Source organism: Anoplophora glabripennis, unplaced genomic scaffold (assembly GCF_000390285.2).
Source record: "Anoplophora glabripennis isolate ALB-LARVAE unplaced genomic scaffold, Agla_2.0 scaffold510, whole genome shotgun sequence".
NCBI classification, from domain to species: Eukaryota; Metazoa; Arthropoda; class Insecta; order Coleoptera; family Cerambycidae; genus Anoplophora; species Anoplophora glabripennis.
In genome coordinates this window covers 119,172-142,675 of record NW_019416728.1, presented here as the reverse complement: position 1 = coordinate 142,675, position 23,504 = coordinate 119,172, and the positions used below count along the sequence as shown (strand labels likewise).

General features: G+C 36.8%; 3 protein-coding genes across 3 annotated transcripts in view; all 3 read left to right on the top strand.

The window, feature by feature from the left end:
• The window catches only part of LOC111691877 (fatty acid synthase-like), a 12,333-nt gene extending 4,264 nt beyond the window's left edge, over positions 1-8,069 (top strand). The window contains exons 4-8 of the mRNA XM_023455330.1: positions 1,734-1,938; positions 2,337-2,540; positions 5,515-5,795; positions 7,553-7,695; positions 7,965-8,069. Of these exons, the coding sequence (XP_023311098.1) occupies positions 1,734-1,938; positions 2,337-2,540; positions 5,515-5,795; positions 7,553-7,695; positions 7,965-8,069 (938 nt within the window). The remainder of the gene's footprint in view (positions 1-1,733; positions 1,939-2,336; positions 2,541-5,514; positions 5,796-7,552; positions 7,696-7,964) is intronic.
• A 3-nt stretch (positions 8,070-8,072) lies between these two features.
• LOC108908337 (fatty acid synthase-like) lies at positions 8,073-19,465 on the top strand. The gene is made up of 15 exons (XM_023455329.1): positions 8,073-8,127; positions 8,324-8,466; positions 8,736-8,877; positions 8,935-9,139; positions 9,197-9,388; positions 9,628-9,931; positions 9,989-10,064; positions 10,701-10,962; positions 11,014-11,249; positions 12,902-13,259; positions 13,409-13,675; positions 14,534-14,930; positions 15,505-16,104; positions 16,157-16,262; positions 19,379-19,465. The coding sequence occupies exons 1-15, from the start codon at positions 8,073-8,075 to the stop codon at positions 19,435-19,437; spliced, it is 3,402 nt and encodes a 1,133-aa protein (XP_023311097.1). The 3' UTR covers positions 19,438-19,465.
• A 138-nt stretch (positions 19,466-19,603) lies between these two features.
• LOC111691876 (fatty acid synthase-like) lies at positions 19,604-21,580 on the top strand. Its single transcript, XM_023455328.1, has 5 exons — positions 19,604-19,760; positions 19,809-20,283; positions 20,494-20,649; positions 20,714-20,965; positions 21,412-21,580. The coding sequence occupies exons 1-5, from the start codon at positions 19,604-19,606 to the stop codon at positions 21,578-21,580; spliced, it is 1,209 nt and encodes a 402-aa protein (XP_023311096.1).
• The last annotated feature ends 1,924 nt before the right edge of the window (positions 21,581-23,504 follow it).

The following is a 23,504-nucleotide window of genomic DNA, read 5'->3' as shown; positions in this document are numbered from 1 at the left end:
ACAATAATAATAATAATATCTCTACTCCTCATTCTAACTACGAGAATTAGCCCAGAAGTCGGAGACTTGTGCGGGAGAGGAGTCGGCATATTATTATTAAGCAGGCCGCATTTGCGCCCAGGAACGACTTATGTTGGTAGGCCCTAACCACCAATCAGTGCAGGAATGAGGGAAACCTGGAAAACCTCATTAATTAGGGGGGGTGGACAAAAGCATAGCTAATCTACGGTCTACCGGCCGCGGGATTCGAAACCCGGGCAGATAGCACACATCTATTTAAGTACTGACGCCTTAAACCGTGCAGCTATCGACCGAATTAAACAACGTATAATAGATTTAATTTCGTGCGTATTATTCGAGGTTTAATTTTGTTGATGTTGTATGTTGTTTTGGATTAATTTTAACTGCCTAGCACTGATTTAACTGATGAAGAAACTAAATAACAAAAAAAGAGTAAAAACATCTACATTGTGTTCCACAAGGAATCGCCAGTAACGGTAGTTCGAAGAATACTGACCCGATAAATATAACCATTATTAGGGTTGCCGTTACTACCATTAGATATTTGCAATTTTCTTTTTTTTTTGTGGCAGTTTTTCTCGTATCAGACCTGTTGTCAAATTGGCCATGACCAGAAACACTCCAAAATAATTAAAATAACTTTAAAATATTTGTCAAGTTTATTGTCAAATTATTGTTGTATTTGTAATAGCTTTTGCCGAAAACTTAAATACAAATGCCTGGGTATCGTTTAAATTATACTAATGTAGATTATTTTAATTTGTTTGTTATTTATGGACAACAATGGTATACCATAATTTTCTGTCACCTATGCCCTTTACAGGTATCCAAAATACACTTGATATCACGCTCCTGAAAAGAGTTACTGGCATCTCCCTTGCATCTATCAATTTTTTCTTTTAAAATTAATGTCTCAAAGTGACGTATAGGACGTTGGCAGTTACCTACTTGTATCAATGTCTGACATTAAGACGGGCATTTCAAGAAAAGGATTTTGCGTGAATGCTGTTGAAATATGCAGCAAATATATTTCTCTGCGCCCAATTCGCCTAACACAAGACATCAATCAAAAATGTTCTTCTTAGTCTGTTGGAAACCACACACTGGCGAAGGTACCATCAATAGTTGCTTCATTCCCGAATATCGCAAATCCAGAAACATGTACTGGTCATTGTATGAGGCGCACTTCAACAACTTTATTGGCCAATAAAGGTGCTGCACTTACAACCATCAAACGGGCATGGGTGGATGTATATCTAACAAACTTGATATTGTAAGGAAAATCCAAGGAAAATATAGCTGTTCCTTACAAGAAGAGACATCCGTAACTTGTGCAAATTTTTCACAAACTTCGGCAGATGTTATGCGTTCCGAAAATGATGGCAACGATGCTACATATTAACGGAAAGGAAGTTAAATGTGATAAAGCAAAAAACGAAATGTCTATTACTATAAACGTAAATTTTAATGTTAATAAGTAAATAAATTAAATTTGATTTATTATAGGTTTATTATTTTTTCATTATTCTACTAGTGAAATAAAGTTGCTTTATTCCACTAGTGGATAAAGTATCGCTTTAGACGGTTCATATGTGTGGATAAAAGTCCGATTATAAGGTAATTGTGCGTAAAAATAATTATTTCAAATTTTAAAGTAGTTTTACTTACAATTAGTATAACAGTTTGCTTCAATTCACTAATATTTTTTTTAGGTGTCCATGAAAGGCAGTCCCATTCTATGGACCTTATGGCTCGAATTTTCCAAGAGAAAGCGATGGAAGCCATTTTCGACGCCGGTTTGCACCCCTCAGAGCTAGAGGGAACCAGAACCGGAGTATACGTTGCCGTTTCATCTAGTGAGCACGACAGGGCGTGGTACTTCGACAACTTGAGTCCACAAACTTTCGCAGTGAGCGGGTAAGTAAACCGGGTTGCCTACAAACTGCTGATCCCCTTCGCGGTACTTCCGCCCATAAACTGATGAGTGACGTTATTGGTATTAGCTTTGTTCCTAGAGTAATCCAAAATAGTTCATTCAACTCAAATATTTGTTCTTGTAAGCACCCAAACATGCAACGCAGGCGAGGGAACGTCGCCGTAGGGCCAACGAAAACAAATAAACACTCAAAGCCCTTGATAAATTGTGTTGATAGATATGTATACAGATATATAGGCTTAGGGAAGTTTTTAAGACATCAGATTTAAACTAGCCAGCGAAGTGTACTCGTCAACTAAAATAAAGTCGTTGTAATAATATTGAATATTGCAGTTTTTCTTACATTCTTAGAAGTGGACTAAGGTGTTGGACTTTTTAGGTGCGAAAGATCAATGATAGCCCACCGCCTCAGTTATTTCTTGAAGGTGAAAGGTCCCTCCGTGGTTTTGGATACGGCATGCAGCAGTTCGTGTTACGCCGTGGAACATGCTTACAAGGCCATTAGACTGGGAGAGGTTGACAGTGCCGTCGTAGGTGGGACGCACTTGTGTTTGAACCCGTTGTATGCAAAAAGTTTTTCTCAGTAAGTAACGGAATTGTTCATTTTAGAATTGAAAAATTGAACTTAATAAATCTTCCTTTCTTGCATATGTTTCGTTTTTTTTAGTAAAAGTTCAGTTTTTAATTTAAACTATGCACTGTTTTAAAATATGCACTTCGTTTATTGTCTTGCTAATGTCAATTGTTTAGCAACCAAAAGCCCTTGCGAAGAAAAAAAATACTATTTAGATTTAGTCGGACCATTGAAAAATAACTTGGTGATACCATAGATACAGGGTGTCTCACGGTGACGGTCCATTAGAATTGTTTCAGAGACTACTTTGATTTGAATTTTTAAAATTTGGGGTACCGGGTTTTCGGGCATGCCCTTCTCAACTAAAATAATGGCGTCCACGTACCACTTCCGGTTATACCGGAAGTCGCCATCAACTTGCTTATTTTAAATGGAACACCCTATATATTATTGCAATTTTGGATTCCACGTGTTATTTTAGGTGGAGTTTTATGAAGTTTCGCTATTCCTAAAATTAACCGTTTTCGAGACAATTAATTTTTTTCAAAAAAATGGAGAGAGACAGTGACTAGCTTTAAACCGTGTGTATTTTATAGTAAGAAACCAACAATATTTACAGGGGGGATAGCTAGACTCCTAAGCTTCCCATCCATACTTTCAAAGTGGCTTAGTTGCATACAGGGTGCTAGAAATTTAATGTCGAGTTTAGTTAACTTCAAACCTTCATAAGTTGGTTTTTTTAAGTGGAACACCCTGTATGTTTTTCTATATTCTGATACACAATTTTATTCTCTTTCGAACGGTATCAGGGTTCCCTATACCTATCTCTTCTAATTTTTAAGTTATCTACTATTTTTTGCGTAATCACCTAAAATCATGTAATTTCTTGCGAGGAGAGCTGTGGAATTTTTAGCAAAACTTCAAAACAAACAACTAAACTGTCACCAGTTATTTATTATTATTTATTCACAGACGTTGCAATGGGATACTAAGCAGAACATTTACAGTTTTTAATGAGACATATCCCAATTTTCCACCAATGAGCAGAATAAAGTTAGGAAGAATTCTAAAAAATCAACTTCATACATAGTAATACACAATTTTAATTATGTATGTTGATAATAATAATGCACTAAGATAAAAAAATTACTTAAAAAAGTCATAAGTGTTCAATATGACTCCCATTAACAGCTAAGCACTTGTGGATTCTAGAGATAACACCATCAGTCACCGCTTTTGCTATTTCAGCTGTGGGCAATTCATGGAACGCTCTTCGTATTCGAGCAATCAAATCCTCTTTTGAAGCAACGGATGTAAAATAAACTTTTTGTTTTATTACTCCCCAAACATAAAAATCTAATGAAGTGAGGTCGGGCCAATTCCACGGTCCTAGGCGTCTCATCCATCCGTCTTCAAACATTTCAGGCAGCTGTTGATCGATTTGATTATGACAGTGAGGTGGAGCCCCGTCTAATTCATACCAACACTTCCTTAGTTGGTCTAAAGGTATATCATCTAGAAAATCTGCCGCCGCATTTAAATTTTCTTCGTAGATATGGTAAGAAATTTGGTTACCTTTAATTAGACAGAACACATTTACGCTAAATTTATTTGAAAGTGTCTTTCCCGGATAATATGAGGATTTTCAGATGACCACAAATGAGTATTATGTCAATTAAAAATACATTCTCTCGTAAATTTTGACTCGTCTGTCCATATAATATGTTACAAAAATTGTGGATATTTTTGTTGTCGCACTAACATCGTTTCACAAAATTGTCACCCGGATGAAAAGCTTAAAGTGGCTTTTTGTATGGATGCATATCATTAGTTCTTAGCATCCTGTGAATGGACGCTCGTGAAATACCTAAATCATACTCTGCGGCACGAGTTGAGGATTCTGGATTCTGAACATTAAAATAAGCTGGCACATTTATTACCTACATTATATTCATTTGAAGTTATTGGTTTTGATAAAATAATTATTTTTGCACAAATTCGACCATACTCTAATTGATTTGGTAAAATTCTTCTTAACTTTTTCTGCTCATTGGTGGAAAATTTGGATATGTCTCATTAAAAACTGTGCATGTTCTGCTTATAATCCCATTGCAATGTCCGTGAATGAATAATAAATTTAAAATATCAGCATTTGAATATGTATTGTTTTCCATTTCTTATAAACACTAAATTAAACTGTCACTGCAAGAGAATAAAAACAAATTTACAGTTTAGTTGTTTGTTTGAAGTTTTGCTAAAAATTCCACAGCTATCCTCGCAAGAAATTAATGATTTTATGTGAGTAGACAAAAAATAGTAGATAACTTAAAAACTAAAAGAGATAAGTATAGGGAACCCTGATACCGTTCGAAAGAGAATAAAATTGTGTATCAGAATATAGAAAAACATATAGGGTGTTCCATTTAAAAAAAAACGGCTTATGAAGGTTTGAAGTTAACTCGGCATTAAATTCCTAGCACCCTGTATGCAATTAAGCCACTTTGAAAGTATGGATGGGAAGCTTAGGGGTCTAGCTATCCTCCCTATAAATATTGTTGCTTTATCTTTTTTAGTATAAAATACACATGGTTTGAAGCTAATAACCGTTTTTCTCCATTTTTTTGAAAAAAAATTAAATATCTCGAAAATGGTTAATTTTAGGAATAGGGAAACTTCATAAAAGTCTACCTAAAATAACACGTGGAATCCAAAATTGCAATAATATATAGGGTGTTCCATTTAAAATAAGCAAGTTGATGGCGACTTCCGGTATAACCGGAGGTGGTACGTGGACGCCATTATTTTAGTTGAGAAGAGCATGACCGAAAACCCGGAATCCCAAATTTTCAAAATTCAAATCGAAGTAGTCTCTGAATTAATTCTAATGGGCCGTCACCGTGAGACACCTGTATGTCAGTACATACGTCATTAAACCTAGAGCACTTAATTTAGGTAGAATGGCTGAGTAGAAAACAAATTTTAGGTTAGGTACTTTAAGTAAAGATGGCGCTTGCAAGACTTTTGACGTTAGAGCTGATGGTTACGTTAGATCCGAGGCGATAGCTGTCCTCGTTTTACAGAAAGCGAAGGATTCGAAGAGGATATACGTCCGAGTAGTCCACGCCCACACGAACAGCGATGGGTTTAAGGAGCAGAGCATCGCTTTCCCGTCTAAATATTCCCAAATGAAACTGATAAATGACTTGTATGAGCAGTGTGGTGTGGACAGGTTTAGTCTGAGCTTCATGGAGGCCCATGGAACAGGTAAATGTGCTTAAGAATCCGTTGACGGATATTTTTATACAGCTGAGTTGAATACATTTTTTAAAAGTGCTTGTTTTGAACGTAGATTTGTATCTATTCCAGTATTATGGCCATAAACCTTATAAGGTCTATGAAAAAAACCTATACTATAGGTATCTTTAATAGATGATGAGTTACAGGACAAAAGGAGGTCCCACAAAGCGCCTACACCGGCCGCATTTGCGGTCGGGGTAGACGACGGATGGGGCCCACCTACGAAGGCTGTCCAGGCCTACAAGAGATGAGGCAGGATAAAGAGGGATAATCCCCCTCGATCCCAAATCATTGAGGCCAATTTCTAGCCATGGAATAATGGCGCGAGTTACATGTCATTTTATATAAAAAAAAATATTGTAGATGACAAAGTTACTTTTAATATTAAGGTCAACCTTGAATTCAGTGAAGTGAAATTGCAGTAGTTCATTTGCATCTCTGCAACTAGCATCGTTACAGGTATATGGCTCCAGAATTACATAATTGACGATTATGTAAATATGTCACTTACAGGCTAATTATTGTGCCATACAGGTCTGGTCATATTTGTATTTCTGATACAAAGTTAGTAAATTATATAAATATTTCACCAGCCTCCCCTAATAATTCTGACTCGGCCCCCAAATCATATGTATAACTTTATGCCATCGATATAAGGGAATAAAAAAACGCCATAAGGAGTACGCAAAGCCTGCGGTTCTAAGCTCTCCTTGACTATTAGTTTATTATTTGTCTCTGTCTTGCATTAGGAATTTAGAAACAACGTACTTCTAAGATACGTACATACGGAAGATAGAATAATGGACAATAATTACATCCTTGATTTATTGCGATGGCATAAAAAGTATAAGCCACTGCCTGGAATTGACAGCAGTGTTGCCATACGTACATAATTACCCTATTTGTACGATATTTCTTTACAAGAATGAGACCATAATAAAGCGTTCCAACTTTATTACAAATTATTTATAACCTTTAGTAAAAACTAAAACGGTGTTCTAAAATAAAATGAGTGGTAATTCTTAAGCAATTAAATGCTTATTAAATAAAGCTTATTATTAATTAATAAGGTGTTCAAACAAACCACCTGCTTGAACTTCACAATACCCTAATCTGTCTTAAAATTCTTGACGAACATTTGACAAAATTTCAGGAGTAATTGATCCTAAAATATTTCTAATTATTTTAAGCCGTAATTCGTCCAAATTTGCGGCTCTTTCGTGTCGATGTTTGTAGAGAAGTTGCGTTAAATGACTCCATAAAACGAAGTCGCAGTAATAATAATAAAAATAAACAAACAGCAAAGCGCTTCAGGTATTCGGTCGGTTCACAAAAAATGCAACGGGACACGTGCGCCCCACAGTCAACCAATTACGAGAGTCCGAGTCGTAGCCTCGATGATACGAGTATATGTCATGTACGACCCTTTCCACCCGAAGTTGATAGGGGAGATGCGTGAAATTTACTTAGTCTATGCGAAAGAATTACCTGGCTAGACCGGTATATGATTATAAACTTACAAAGAAACGTAGAATCGACTCGTTTACCATGACTATCTAAATTTTGGTTAATTTTTTTTCAAAATTTTCGACACAGCAGTCCATAAAAAAATAACAATAATAATAATTGACATTGGCGTTCTAAAATACAAAGATACAATTGTGTAAAGCATAATACACTATTTTTTATAGGTTAAATTTCCTTTCACAAATTTTATATTTTAGGAACACCTACGGGAGATCCACAAGAATGCGCTGCTTTCGACAACGTCCTTACCAACGGTCGAAAGAAACCTCTCTTAATTGGATCTATTAAATCCAACATTGGACACACGGAACCAGTTTCAGGTCTTTGTTCCATTATAAAGGTACATACGAACGTTATTGGGCAACATTATGCGTCCCTTCAAATTTACCTTTTCGAGAATTTTCTGCCAGCGGGAAGTAGTCATTTATGCTCATGTTTCAAGAAATTGCCAAGTCATGTGTCAAGAAAAATATTTAGAAGACCTCAGTCTTTTAGTTTCTTTCAATTTATCTCTAACGCACAGTGACGGACGGATTCTGGTTCAGCAATTCATGTGAATGAATGTGAATGTGAAATTATTGTTTATTTGTTAATTATTTATTTCCGCAGTGCATTCTGGCAATGGAAGTCGGATCCATCCCACCGAACATACATTTCAAAACACCCAACGATGAAATCGCGGGGCTAGTAGAGGNATGCGTGAAATTTACTTAGTCTATGCGAAAGAATTACCTGGCTAGACCGGTATATGATTATAAACTTACAAAGAAACGTAGAATCGACTCGTTTACCATGACTATCTAAATTTTGGTTAATTTTTTTTCAAAATTTTCGACACAGCAGTCCATAAAAAAATAACAATAATAATAATTGACATTGGCGTTCTAAAATACAAAGATACAATTGTGTAAAGCATAATACACTATTTTTTATAGGTTAAATTTCCTTTCACAAATTTTATATTTTAGGAACACCTACGGGAGATCCACAAGAATGCGCTGCTTTCGACAACGTCCTTACCAACGGTCGAAAGAAACCTCTCTTAATTGGATCTATTAAATCCAACATTGGACACACGGAACCAGTTTCAGGTCTTTGTTCCATTATAAAGGTACATACGAACGTTATTGGGCAACATTATGCGTCCCTTCAAATTTACCTTTTCGAGAATTTTCTGCCAGCGGGAAGTAGTCATTTATGCTCATGTTTCAAGAAATTGCCAAGTCATGTGTCAAGAAAAATATTTAGAAGACCTCAGTCTTTTAGTTTCTTTCAATTTATCTCTAACGCACAGTGACGGACGGATTCTGGTTCAGCAATTCATGTGAATGAATGTGAATGTGAAATTATTGTTTATTTGTTAATTATTTATTTCCGCAGTGCATTCTGGCAATGGAAGTCGGATCCATCCCACCGAACATACATTTCAAAACACCCAACGATGAAATCGCGGGGCTAGTAGAGGGCAGACTGAAGGTGGTTGTGGACGAAACGCCTTTAGAAGAAGAAAATGCTTTAATGGGTAAAATTTTCTCGCTTCGAAACGTTTTGGTGATGTCTCACAAGAGCTTACCCATAGGTATCAACAACTTTGGCATCGGAGGGGCCAACGCTCAAGTGCTGTTACGTAGAAATCCTAAAAAGAAGGTGCAACCTAAAGACAACCTGCCCAGACTGGCGTGCGTCAGCGGAAGAACGGAAGAAGCCGTTAGGGTGTTGTTGGATGAGATCCAGACGAATGAAACTGATGTAGAGTACATCAAACTGATGCACGAAGTATTCTCGTATGTATTTTCCTCCTTTTTAGAGATAAAGAGTTGAACTTAATAATTTACTTATAGGAGAACCATACAAAATCACTTGTACAGGGGATATGTGGTCGTATCGAAGTTTGGAGGAATAATTCCAAAATCGTTCGCTTCTTGTCCGGAAGGGAATAAACCGTTGTATTTAACTTTTGGAGAATTAGATGATTGGTATGAAATCGGAATGCAGCTAATGGTGTTACCAGTATTTCAAGATATAATCAAACGGTAAGGTGGAAATACTACGGTATCATAATATGTTTATGTAGGTAACAAATACGCAAACATTGGTTTATTGGCAAAGTAGTGAGCGCCACATTTACCTTTATAATACGTTTTAAACTCTTCAATATTCACGCCAACGGTTCAGAATTACTTGGTTTTATTGCACGCCGATTTGTTTGTTTGTTAAAATTACAATGTTATTTGCGCATTTGGCTGTTCCACATTGTATATAAATATTGCAGATTGCAAGGAACTGTCTCGACCAAAAGCACTGATATATCAAACGTTTTCCTCAACGGTCAGTTCCCGGGTAGAGATTGTATCCATGTAGCGGGCGCTGTGATCGTTCAAATCGCTCTAGTACAGCTGCTGAAAGTATTAGACGTAAAACCCAGCGGTTGTTTCGGTTCCTCTTTCGGAGTGTTGGTCTCCGCCTACTGCAATGACATCTTAACGTTGGACCAGACAATCGACTGCGCTTTTATCATAAACGAAGCCATTTTGAAGAATGACGGATTGCAGCATGCGAGTACATCCGCTACCCAGGTAAGAAATATAGAGAGAGGTACGGATAGTTTGTAAAGGGCTTCTTTCTTTTTTAAGGGCAATCAAAAATTAAGAGAAAGCTGTGAAGATACAGTCAGCGAAGAACGAAATAAATGCCAGAGGAAGGATATTAGTAGGTTTCTGCTTTTTTTAACAACAAATTGTTGCCTACGCTTATATGCTTGAGCACAACGATATTGTCGTATTAATCACGACATGATTGTGTACTAATTACCTACTGTTTCTTCTGTGTACCTAACCATATTTTTCAAATTCTTATTCAAACGTTATATGCTCAATTGCTCATGCAAAAAATCGGTTTCTCCCTCAAAGTATTAATGAAAACGGAGCGCGCGAAAGCGCACGGAAACCGCATGTTGTGACGTCATACCGTTCGTCAACGATTAGCCTATGGTATCTCGATCTATAGAAGCAGACCAAAACAAACAAATTTAATCTATCAAACCTATCAGCGCATGGAGGAAACATGCTTACAGCGACAGTATAAATAAAAAAAAGTGACAAAGAGAGAAAAAGGGATGATTTGGGTAGTATCTTCCTCTCTCGCACAGGCACGTGATTGGCTAACGCTCGGTTTGTATACGGGATGTTAATGATATGTTTTGTCAAACTTTAATGAAGTATTCTACCGATGAAAATAATCAACAATTGCCCCATAACGCTTCCATACGGAGATACGGGGTGTTAAATACGTAGATTCTATAACAATTCAAGCCAGCGAAATAATCGAAAAGGTCATTTTTTTCAGTTGAGATCCTACTAAACACTTTCACGAATGAATCGGAATTTCTGAGAAATGACAACTCGAAAACTAGAATTGTCTCAGCAGATTCTCTTGTAAATGCGTTAACAACCAGTCGAAGTCTGGGAATTGGCAGTGTTAAACCAAATTCCGTGATTTTAAAAATTGGTAATTTCCGCTCAAACGACTCCGAAGAAGTTCCAGTAATCTCCCTTTTCGGGGTTAAAACTGAAGATCACCTGACAGAATTTCTAGCGGGTCTAGGAAGGTACATCCGCTTCCTCTATAAAACCCCAAGCATTAACTCGCATGTTTGTAGTTTGTACGTGAGCGGTTGCAATCTTCAAGTCGACAGGCTGTACCCACAGGTAGATTTTCCGGTTGGTAGAGGCACCCCCATGATTTCTCCCTTCATCAGGTGGAACCACAGCAGAGATAAGTTCGTGCCACAGTACCACTTGGACCATATCCGTCGGACAAAACATGGGATTAGACGTTACAAGATCGACCTGGCCGATCCCCAGTGGGGACTCATTGCTGGACATGTAGTTGACGGTAAGACTAAATAAGCGAATGACCGGCGAAAAAATTATGTGTTTATCTTGGCAGTAAAGTATATTTAATGCCTTGGCTGATTTAATAGACTCGGCTGCGCCTCGTCTATTATTTTATTGAAATGTACATGATAGACTGAACAAAAATGAAAATCGCATAACAACATTTGAGTTTTTCTTATTATTCTTAATCCATTCCTGGAGTTTGGTGCAATTCTCCCGACTCACTCTGTATATTTTTCGATATTGTTCTGGCCCTTAGTTTGAGTAACCTTCATCTTGGATAAAGCAGAGTACATCACCAAAATGAAAAACCTACTTCCTAAACAGCACAAGCATATCCTAAGGATATCAAAGGACATCTAGTAGGACGTAGTCGTATGTCCCAGGGATGTACAGTTTGCTATTTTCAGGACGGTCTTTAACTATATAAAACTGTATGATTGGTTATGTGACCTGCAATTTCCTATCAAATTCGTGACTTACATAATTCAAATGTTCGGGCTAAGTTAAGAGTTAAAATTATGTTTATCTGCTCCCACTATAGTAGACTATTAATAAATTGTTCTTTAAGGAGGTAAGTGGATTTTACCGTAAAAGTAGAAGTTGCTATGGACAACGGGAGGTAGGTACGTGAGGTAACTTACATCCCTAGGAAAAAAGCGATTTCGAGTTATAAATGCATATTTTATAAACAAATAAATAGATATACTCGATGAACATTAAATTTTATTAATTATTAAGAATGAATATTTATAGTAATTACTAATTGTACAGTTATTACATATTAGTAACGTTTATTAAATCTGGATAATTATTCCCCTCGCGTTTACTAATTGTCACATTTTTCTCAAAACGATTTGACCGCTCCATTTCATTCACCGGAGGCTCAATATTATCTGACTGATTCATTAAAACAACATGATGCGACATACTACTAGAACCTGGATTTGAAGTGTCATTGTAAAGGATTGTAAAGGTTGGCTATTTCATTTTTGTTACACTGTTGTTACGGTCTGGCAACATAACTTTCTGCAATTGTGGCTGATTTCCACCCACCATGTCTCTTGATTGCTAATACATCAACTCCTGCATTAGCCAGTAACGTTGCCGATGTTCTTCGGAACGAATGGTCTGTATATGTTTCAGGATGTTCTAGTTTCTGTGCAATCTTATTAGGAATCATAGAGAGGATATTCTTGCCGACTGGTTGGTTGTAACATCTACCTGCTTCATAGCGCATAAAAAAGCGTGAAATTTCAGTAGGTTTGTTTATAAACACCTTAGAAACGACAAAATCCAAACAACCAAGGCGACTTTGCAAGATTTCGAATAATGTGAAAATGAATTGATTAAGAAAATGTCAAAAAATAAAACCTAATCTTTATTTCATGAACCATAAAGAACTGTGAGAGCAGATAAAATTTTAAACACCACGCAGCAGTTAAGTATTATTTACCTGTCTCGGACTCCATTGCCAGCTTTCGTTCCGCTCGGACGCAAAGTCGTTGTCGATGGTAAATAATACTTACCTCTTTTATGGTGTAAATAACTATTGGAACAACATTAATGTCAAACAACGCTGTGGATGGGCCAAAATGGCGACGTTATTGTGACAGATAAATTTAACTCAAATGGTCTATTTTTTCCCAGGAAGACTCTTCTTTCCGGGGACGGGATATCTCTACATGGTATGGGAGACCTTCACTGCAATGCATTCGACACCGCTGGATGTCTCCCGGGTATCCATAAAAAACTGCAAATTCATAAGGGCCACGACAATTCCCGCAAAGGACGTCGTGGTGTTCACGGTCTCCATTTTAAGAGGCAGTGGAAAATTTGAAGTGACAGAAGGCGGTACTACAGTGGCAGCTGGTACCATCAGTTTCTTGCCGGACAGCGAAGCCGAAATCTGGACCGACGACGCTTCCCCGGATCTAGCACGCCCTGATTTATGGTGGAATCAAAAGGATGTGTACAAGGAGTGGCGCTTACGGGGTTATAATTTTAGGTGAAGTGACGTCGCTATTATTTTAAGTATTCGTAGCCTCATACTAGTCAGGAACTATTTTTATAACAGAAAAAGATATAAGCAAAAACTTCGAATACCAAAATTCATTGAGGTAGTTTAAAATTAAATTAACAATAATTACTTTGCAGTGGAAAATTCCGATCTATTGAAAAATACGAATTCGATACCTCTAGAGCATATGCGAAGTGGCAAGAGAATTGGTTCGCTTTAATTGACAATATGCTCATACTGAAGGTGCTTCAGAGCGAAAATAGAGCGTTACAGGTGCCGATATTTATATCCGAACTGAAAATCAGTGCCAAATCTCATTTGGAATTGATAATGGAAGCATCTGAAGACTCAGAAACACCTTCCAGTCTGCTGATCAGCGGGGACAGAAATACTGGAATAATAACGTAAGAGTAACAATCAGTTTCCTCATGAATGCATTTGACACGTGAAAGTCATTACCATTTAAAAACAGTAATGATTGAACGCAAATCAATTGTACATGTAATTCTTCTGATTTGCAAAATTTTAAATTTGATCGTTTAAATTGTTATGAATAATCGTTTTAATAAATTAGACCTAGAGATACATCATAAAGAGATATTTAACATTTATGTTGAATAACATTTCTAATTATGACATCAAAAATTATTGAACGGTTAGAAAAATAAGATTAACGGCAAGCAATGCAATTTTACAACTAAAATTATGGAAAAAGTTTATATGAATGGTCCTAAGAGGGCTACCGCCTAGTGAGCCCTTGAAAGCTATTTTTTCGGATATCTTCGAAGGTAATACAATTAAATTTGAACTTGATAACTGTTACGGTATAATTTCTAAATTTTAGAGAAGGGGCTGTCAGACAGGGTGGCTGGTAGTGAATAAACTTTTCATGCGCAAACTTTTCAATTGTTTGAACGTTTGAACGAACAAATTTTCGCTCAATACAGCAGAGCATTATACCTATGAATGATCCAGTGATCAAATTTAGCAATTATTCATCAACCATCGAATTTGCAACATATCGGTATTACTTGGTTTCAAATTTTATTGTTTTATCTCGAGCAGGTTGAAAAATATTGGGGAAAAACAACTTTCGAGGGCTCGTTTAGTTGTAGCCCTCTTAGAAGAGGGATAATTTTAGTATTTTATCAGTACCTATGGTCGTAAAATTACATTAAAATTCCATTCCAGTTGGGCTTTTTTTAAATATTAAATACATAACACAGTTTATTTTGATTTTTAACTGCACTCTTTGAAAATAGATGTGGGGGGATAACTACTTCTGGAATTATAACCAGTCCGATCAAAAGAAAGAAGGACCTATGGACGCCCGTGCTGGAGAGCTACCAATTCGTTCCCAACTATACAGAACTGGACCTCTACAAATCCGTAAGGGTAAACACCCAGATAATCGTAGAGAACACGCTGGTGCGTAGATTCAAGGCCGTAGAAGTTATAGACAAGTTCTCAGACGATGATGCCGAACCCTTAACGCCAATTATAAAGTCGGCGCTGAAAGACGAACTTCTGGTGTACCCTTCAGTTAAAATCTTGAGTGTGAAACCTCTCGATGTTGATGTCGAAATTGAAAACAAAGGTTTGGAGACCGAAAACGACTGCGTGCTTGTGATTGCTTCGAGGATTATCAACAGGCCAGAGGTTAGGTCTATATGCAGGTTGTCGTGGAAAGTGGGGTTTTCCCTTGTTATAAAATAATAATCATTAATAATAACAGTAACATTAACAAAAACAACAATAATAATCATAACGAAGTAGGTACTAACAGAATGGAGTCTGTGAATCCCATTTTCAGTAACACCTGTATATGTACTAATATAAGTACGTTTAAAGTGTAAATGTTTCTCGCTTTGAATGCACAGGAAAAACCTTAACGTCTTTATTAAACAGGATGTATAAACATAGACTGAGGCGCAGTTCAACCCAACTAACTCTGAACTGAACAAATATTATTCGTTAGATTTCACAGCCTTCTAAGAATCTATGGAATTATTACGCGAAACTTAGGCCGACTTTGCATCGCCCCATCTAGATCAAGTTCAGTATGGTTAATTGCTCGGCGTGGGCGCAGACGACGTGCCTTCAGAGAAACCATTCTCCTATTTATTTTACAATTTGTTCACTTGTGCATATGTTTCTGCAGTTCCCGTCGCCAGGCCAAAACATGTTAAATGCAAAGTAGTAACGTATGTTTTGATTTCTCCTTTTGTTGTAGATTTTGAATTCAGCTTTCGCAGCTTTAAAGGAAAACGGTTACGTAATATCCCGCGAAAGTCGCTCTTGTGACATTAAAAGGGACATGTATCCCGATATTGCAATCCTGACGGTACACAGAACACCTTTCGAGACTATACTGCTCCTTGGGAAACAGCGCGAAGAGCGAACGAGGCACTTTATCGAAATCAACTCATCGGAAGACTTCTCGTGGTTGACCGAAACACAGGCTTCCATGAGCAGTAATTTGCAGGGGGGTGTGGTGCTATATTCAGAGGATCCGACGAGCGGAATCCTTGGCTTGGTGAATTGTCTGAGGAAGGAATCGGGCAACAGAAATGTCGTATGCGTCTTCGCTACGGGCGATGGCGGGAAATTCAATCCAAACTGCGACCAGCTGAAGAAAAACATGGCGTTCAACGTTTACAAAAACGGGCAGTGGGGCACTTTCAGACATCTACAGTTAGAGGATTCGAATATCGTGGAAAGCGAACATTGTTTCGTGAATATTTCGGGAAGAGGGGATTTGTCCAGTCTCCAATGGACTCAGGGTCCCCTTAAGTACGACACCACGCCAGAGCCCGATAAGGAATTGATATACGTAAGCAAAGATCTCATAAGCAACCTTAAAACTTGATTCATTTTCGTTGCAGGTGTACTATTCCTCATTGAACCGAAAAGATGTTATGACTGTTACTGGAGACTTAAATCTAGATACGGATGCAGACCCAAGCCTAGGGTTTGAATTTTCTGGACGGGGTAAGAGGTAATAATAATAATAATAATGTCTTTTATTTTCATATAAAAACAATTTATTGAACATAATCATTCTTTTTTACAAATAAAATACATAAATATATATACACAGAGTAAATAAACACTACTGTGTTTTTTGAGTAACAATGTGTTTCTTAATTGATGTTTTAAAACTAGTCACAGTGGAGCAAGAGGTAACATTTACAGGTAAAGAATTGTAAAGTTTTACAGCATTGTAACTAAAGGAGCGTTGAAATATTGCAGAACAGTGTCTTGGCATGACAAATTTATTACAGTGACGAGTAATTCTATGATGTACGCTTGCACCACGAATAATTAGTTTATCACGCAAATAGTAAGGTTGTTCCCAAGTGATAACCTTGTATATTAATGTAGCCAAATGTACAATAAATCTCTCCTCCAATTTTAACCAATTAGAAGAATCAAAAAGTGGTGTAACATGATCATACTTTCGAACACCATAACAGAATTTTAGATAAATATTTTGTAATTTCTGGAGGCTGTTTTTGTCTTTAACAGTAAGTGCTGGCCAGTACAGAATATCGCAGTATGCTAGAGTTGAGAGAATTAATGTGTCAGTCAGTTTAAGTTTAATTTCAACTGATAGATAATCTTTATGCATGTAGAGCATTTTGAGTGCCACGTGTGTCTCATACCTTAGACGAGAATCGACATATAAACCCAGATTTTTTACACATGTCGTGGACATTAGGTCAACTCCATTTATTTTGATTTTGAAATTATTGTTATGCAGTTTCTGACTACCAAATATTATTAGCTGGGATTTTGTTTCATTTAAGACTAATCCATGACATTCTGATACTTCAGCAATTTTATTTAAAACTTCATTAATATTATTTGCAGCCACATGTGAGTTTGTAGAAAAAGAATAATAAATTTGCATATCATCTGCGTACTGATGTGAATTATAAAATGAAAAAAACTTAGAAAAATCGGCAGTAGGTATATAAAGCAAAAAGCAGAGGCCCCAAAATACTTCCTTGAGGCACACCTCTATTTAATATAACATAATCTGAAAAAGAATTACCGAAACTGACTCTCTGTTTGCGACCTTCTAGGCAACTGGACATAAATTTTAATCATCTAATCCTCATCTAATTCGAAATATTTAAGTTTTAAGTGAAGAATTGTATGATTTAAGGCATCGAAAGCCTTACTATAATCCAACAGTATCAAACATGTATTTAATTTATTGTCTGAGGCACGAAATATATCATCCGTAACATGTAACAAAGCAGTTGATGTTATGTGTAAAGAACGAAAACCCGATTGCGTAGGAGGAATAACTTTATTACTTAGAAAAAATTCACTTAATTGTGCATACACAACCTTTTCCAGTATCTTTGATATAGCAGGCAAAATACTAATTGGACGAAACTGATTTGTTTGAGAGGGATTATTTACTTTAGGAATGGGTATAATATTAGCAATTTTCCAAAAAGAAGGAAATTTAGCTGATAACAATCGTGTTGTCATTTAACCGGGAAAAAATTAGGGACCACAGTGTAAATTCAGAATCGCGACTAAATTCCACCCCTGCGTCAGCCGACATCTTGAATTTAAGGAAAAATCGTTTTTGCTCAATATCTCGGCCATTTTCAACTTTACAACAAAAATGGTAAGGACTTCGCTTGCGGTAAAGACGCGAGCGTAGGACCTTGCGGGAGTTGGTTTCAAAGGAATGGTTTTTGCTCAGTATCTCGGCCATTTTCAACTTTACAACAAAAATAATAACGACTTAAGTTGTTGCAAATGCGATTATATACAACTTCTTTCGTTGCAAATTTTATCGTGCCATCGATATTTTTCAAGTTAAGGGGGAAAATAGTGACAAAGTATAATTATTGAATTATCTCGTTTGTTATTGACTTTACGACATAAATATACATAGACAAAGTTGGAAAGAATTATATTTTCTACAATTTTGATCCCTTTAATTTTTTCGCTACTACCAATATGTAAGGTCCTACGCTTGCGATAAAGACGCGAGCGTAGGACCTTGCGGGAGTTGGTTTCAAAGGAATTGTTTTTGCTCAATATCTCGGCCATTTTCAATTTTACAACAAAAATGGTAAGGACTTAAGTTGTTGCAAATGCGATTTCCTACAACTTCTTTTATTACAAATTTTATCGTGCGATCGATATTTTTCAAGTTAAGGGGGAAAATAGTGACAAAGTATAATTATTGAATTATCTCGTTTGTTATTGACTTTACGACATAAATATACATAGACAAAGTTGGAAAGAATTATATTTTATACAATTTTGATAACTTTGATTTTTTCGCTACTACCAAAATTTAAGGTCCTACGCCTATGGCAAGCCTAACTAAACTCAAGGGATCAACATTCCATAGGCCTGACGTCCCGCAAGCGTAGGACCTTAAATGTTGGTAGTAGCCAAAAAATCAAAGATATCAAAATTGTAGACTATGTATATTTATGTCGTAAAGTTAATAACAAACGAGATAATTCAATAATTATACTTTGTCACTATCCTATGCCACTATTCCCCCTTAACTTGAAAAATATCGGTCGCACGATAAAATTTGTAATAAAAGAAGTTGTAGATAATCGCATTTGCAACAACTTAAGTCCTTACCATTTTTGTTGTAAAATTGAAAATGGCCGAGATATTGAGCAAAAACAATTCCTTTGAAACCAACTTCCGCAAGGTCCTACGGTCGCGTCTTTAACGCAAGCGTAGGACCTTAATTATTGGTAGTAGCGAAAAAATCAAAGGGATCAAAATTGTAGAAAATATAATTCTTTCCAACTTTATGTACAAGTAGCAAATGTTCAATGTGTACGTACCATACTGTACGTTTTTGGATTCGCTGAATCCAAATGCGATATTCGTTTGACGAAGTTAGCTCATGTTCAAATTTATTTGAACTTCAACCCTTGGTTCTTGATAGTAATACAATTTTTGTCCCCGAATTTTGAAAGAACGAGGAATTTTACCTTCGGATACGTGATTGATTTCTTTTTCAAGGTCATGTTCAGAGTTATTTGAAGGCTAATTCTTATTTTTTGTGTGTATATACGCCGTGTATCATTTATCTGTGACCTCCGCAGAGGACACCGTTGCATGGGCATATCTGAGAAAGGGGGAGCTATTTCCAATTTGTTGCTAACCGACAAGTCTCTGATCTACCCTGTTCCCGATGATTGGAGCTTGGAGGAAGCAGCGACCGTTCCTGTAGCCTACACCACAGCGATCTATGCTCTAATTATGGTATAAAAAAACTTTATTTGTTGTCATTAAAAATAAAAATAGTGGATCTCTTCCAGCGTGGTGCTATGAAGGAGGGAGAGAGCGTTCTTATCCACTCCGGTGCTGGAGGGGTCGGTCAAGCTGCGATATATCTCGCCTTGCTTTACGGGTGCAAAGTCTTCACGACGGTCGGCAACTCAGCCAAGCGAGAGTTCCTTAGGAAGACGTATCCGCAACTGAGAGGTTTGCACGTAAAAATGCTCGTGTCGATGTTAATTTCCACGTTTTCAGATGTCGACATCGGCTGTTCCCGCGACGAGACTTTCGAGCAGATGGTGCTCAAACAGACGAACGGCAAGGGCGTCGACATTGTCCTGAACTCCTTGGGGGAGGGAAGGCTGGTAGCCTCTGTGAGATGCCTTGCCGCTAGCGGCAGATTTCTGGAAATAGGACAATCGGACTTGACGAGCAACAAACACCTCGATATGCTGTTGTTCTCGAAGCAAGCTAGCTTCCACGGGATCACGGTGGATGGCGTATGCGATAATAAGATTAGAAGTGGAATCAGGATGATATTCCGAAAATTAATGGCGGAGGGTGGGATCAAGCCTTTGAGCAGGACTGCCTTTAGAGGTGACGAGGTCGAGCAAGCATTTCGATTCATGGCCACTGGCAACCACATCGGCAAAGTATTGATTAAGGTCCGCGAGTCCGAAGAACAGCTTAAACTAGCACCTCCTAAGCTCAGCCTGAAGGGTGTGGCCAGGTGAGTAACTGTAATTTTAAATGTGTATAATCTAGGAAATATTTGCGTTTCACGTATACATATTTTGCATTTTTCAAGAAATACAGCAGTTTGAAAACCGTTATCCGGAATTGCGGGTTTGCCAGGTCATGCGTCAAGAAAACTATTCGGAATAAATCCCAAATTTTTTAGATGCACTTCACATACACTGTTTTTAATCACAAATTCCAGGTATTACTGCGAACCTCAACACGTTTACATAATCGTAGGTGGCCTGGGAGGTATGGGCTTGGAACTGGCTGGGTGGTTGGTCCTTCGAGGGGCTAGAAAGCTGGTGCTGACCTCTAGGAAGGGAATAACCACTGGATATCAACGTTACAGGGTCAGGTAGTATCGGATGTATTTATTTCAATCGGCTACTTCTAAGCGTCTGTTAAATTTTCGAAAATAGGTTGTGGGAGTCTTACGGCGCTGTCGTGAAGATATCTACTGCTCCTGTAGCAAGCAGAGAAGGTTGCGAACAACTAATCGAAGAGGGCTCGAAGCTGGGTAGCGTCGTGGCTATTTTCAATTTAGCCGTAGAACTCGAAGATGCGATTTTTGGAAACCATAGTCCGAAATCATTTGGCGTCCCTTTCGCCGCCAAAGCTGTTGCCACGAAGCACCTGGACGACGTCACCAGGACAATGTGTGGTGAATTAAGGTGAGCATTTGTATTGCATCAGTCTAGATTATAAAGAAATCGGTTTTATTAAATTATTTCCTGTTGTCGTTTAACAGTTTATTTAACAAAAGAGGTGCAACTGGCAACGCTGATAGGGCACTGATACAACTTACCAGTCTAGTACCCTGTGACCGGGTTTATACGCAAACTTGAATTAAAGTATTTGATTAGAAAAAAGAATTTCATATTCGTATTCAGGAGATTACCTCTAAGAAACTTCTTTTTCTTGAGAATTTACACAAGGGTCTATAATTATAGTTGACGTTTTGAAAAATCAATCATTTTTGCCGTTTACTATTAGACTCAGAGACTGACTGGACCAACAGTAGTGACGTCATTAGTCAATGACGCGTCAGTTGTGAGGCCTTATATTACTTGCGGCAGCGGTCTTCGTCATTTACACGGGATTGTGATTTGTTTTCCAGAGATTTCGTCGTATTTTCTTCCGTAGCTTGCGGACGGGGCAGTCCCGGACAAACGAACTACGGGATGGCCAATTCCGTGATGGAAAGGATTTGTGAGGAACGGAATCGGAACGGATATCCCGCACTAGCGATTCAATGGGGACAGGTGGGAGGGGTACGTATAAAATAACTGCATTTAAGGAAAGAATGAAAATCAAGCTGTTTATAAGATACAAGGGTAAAACTGAACTGAACTGAAAACTTGAAAAAATTGTTAGTAAACAATTTATTGCTCTTTCTGACGGGGAAGGGTATTAGACTAGGCGGTATCTGTTTTGGTTTGGGTGAATCGTATTATCCACGGAGATTTTTGGCTTTTTGGCTTTCAAATATCACTAGGAATGAAAATTTTTCTATGCACATAAAAAAAAACGAGAGCTTTACTTTTGGCGTTGGCGGCGGCACAATATGTCAAAAAAATTCGAAAAATGTAATATTTTTCTTTCTATTTAATTATGTATCTTTTCAATAGTTGATTTCAGGCGAAAATGGAAGAGGAAAAAATTGTTTGTAATTAAATTTTTTACAAAATATGATGTTACAAATCGAATGAATCAATAAGATTATTATTGTAAAAATCGAAAAAATCGCTAAAAATGGGGTTAAAAAACAATACTTTTTAGGGATTTTTTTTGGGGTCTTTAAATTGGGTATAGAACCTTCAAACTTGGCTCAAGAAAACTTCATGTTATGAAGAATCATTACAACAAATTTCATCAAAATCGGTTCTATAAATTTTGCATATTATTTTTGCAATCCAGATTTTGAAAAAAAATTGCAAATTTTGAAAATTTTGCACGGCAAAGACCAAGGCCCTTGGACACTTGAAAATTTAATCACATATAGAAGGGCTCTCAGGTTTTCAAAAGATTTTTGAAAAATTCGAATCCGTTAATTAGGAGAGCTCTGGCGCTTGTTTAAACGAATTGGTCGAATTTTTGTACTTATAAACACTTAGAATAACTTCAATCAAATCAAATTTTTTGAAGCAGGGTTTAAAAGTTATTGGAAAAACGCTTCTTTAAAAAAAACAGATCGATATATTTCTTTAATATACCATATTAAAGTTTTAATAAAAAAATACAAATTCAAAAATATTGCGGAAACCGCTCATAATATTACGATAAAAATATTGTATATTTTTAATAAAAAAAAATGCTACGTCACTGATTTTTCTTAAAATAAAAAATATTTTCGAATTCCTTGTTCAATTTGGAAGAGAAAAGTATGTTTACTCTTTTTCTTATGAAGCACCGTTTTCGACTAGATAAATTAAAATCAATTTATTGCATGGCGTAATCCGGTTTCAATAATTTGAAAAATAGCAGAAATTATGCACTAAGTTTTTTTTTGTATGAATTTTATTACAAAAAATTATTACTTCTCACACTTAACATCAGTCTAAAAAAATTAATCAGTTTTTAGATTCACTGTTCACTATCTTAAACAGAAATTAGCAGATTGGCTGTGCGCTCGTTTTTGTTATTGTTTGACAAAATTAATATTAGCTATCACTATGTAATAACGTGATGTAATAAAAATTGGTAGGTAGAAAAAAACTAAAGTGCATAATTTCTGCTATTCTTCAAATTAAACCAGATTACGCCGTGCAATAAATCGATTTTAATTTTTTTTACTCGAAATCGGTGCGCCATAAGAAAAACAGACAAGATACTTTTTCTCTTCCAAATTGAACAAGGAATTCAAAATTAATTTTTATTTTAAGAAAAATCAGTGGCGTATCATTTTTTTCTTTAAAAATATCCAGAGATGTGGCTGTGCGCACGCCACTGGTTAAACTGAAAACAATACAGGGTGTCTCATAATTAGCTGCCAACCCTGAACAGGCCGATTCTATGATCAAAACTAAGTAAAAAAGTTCATATGAATATGGGTCCGGAAATGCTTCCTAAGGGCACAGGGACCCATTGCAGAGGGAGGAATGGAAATCATTTTTTTGCAATATCTCTCAATCGCGTTGTGATAAATGAATGAAATTTGGTATACACAGCTAAATTTCATTCATTTATCACAACGAGATTGAGAGATATTTC

What these genes read in the sequence shown, in the direction of transcription:
- LOC108908337 (XM_023455329.1), top strand. Translation starts at nt 8,073, where the DNA reads ATGCGAAAGAATTACCTGGCTAGACCGGTATATGATTATAAACTTACA. An exon ending in GTCTTTGTTCCATTATAAAG is followed by an intron (nt 8,467 to 8,735) that starts GTACATACGAAC and finishes TTATTTCCGCAG; the next exon opens with TGCATTCTGGCAATGGAAGT. An exon ending in AGAAGAAAATGCTTTAATGG is followed by an intron (nt 8,878 to 8,934) that starts GTAAAATTTTCT and finishes GCTTACCCATAG; the next exon opens with GTATCAACAACTTTGGCATC.
- LOC111691876 (XM_023455328.1), top strand. Translation starts at nt 19,604, where the DNA reads ATGAAGGAGGGAGAGAGCGTTCTTATCCACTCCGGTGCTGGAGGGGTC. An exon ending in TATCAACGTTACAGGGTCAG is followed by an intron (nt 20,650 to 20,713) that starts GTAGTATCGGAT and finishes TTTCGAAAATAG; the next exon opens with GTTGTGGGAGTCTTACGGCG. An exon ending in ACAATGTGTGGTGAATTAAG is followed by an intron (nt 20,966 to 21,411) that starts GTGAGCATTTGT and finishes TTTGTTTTCCAG; the next exon opens with AGATTTCGTCGTATTTTCTT.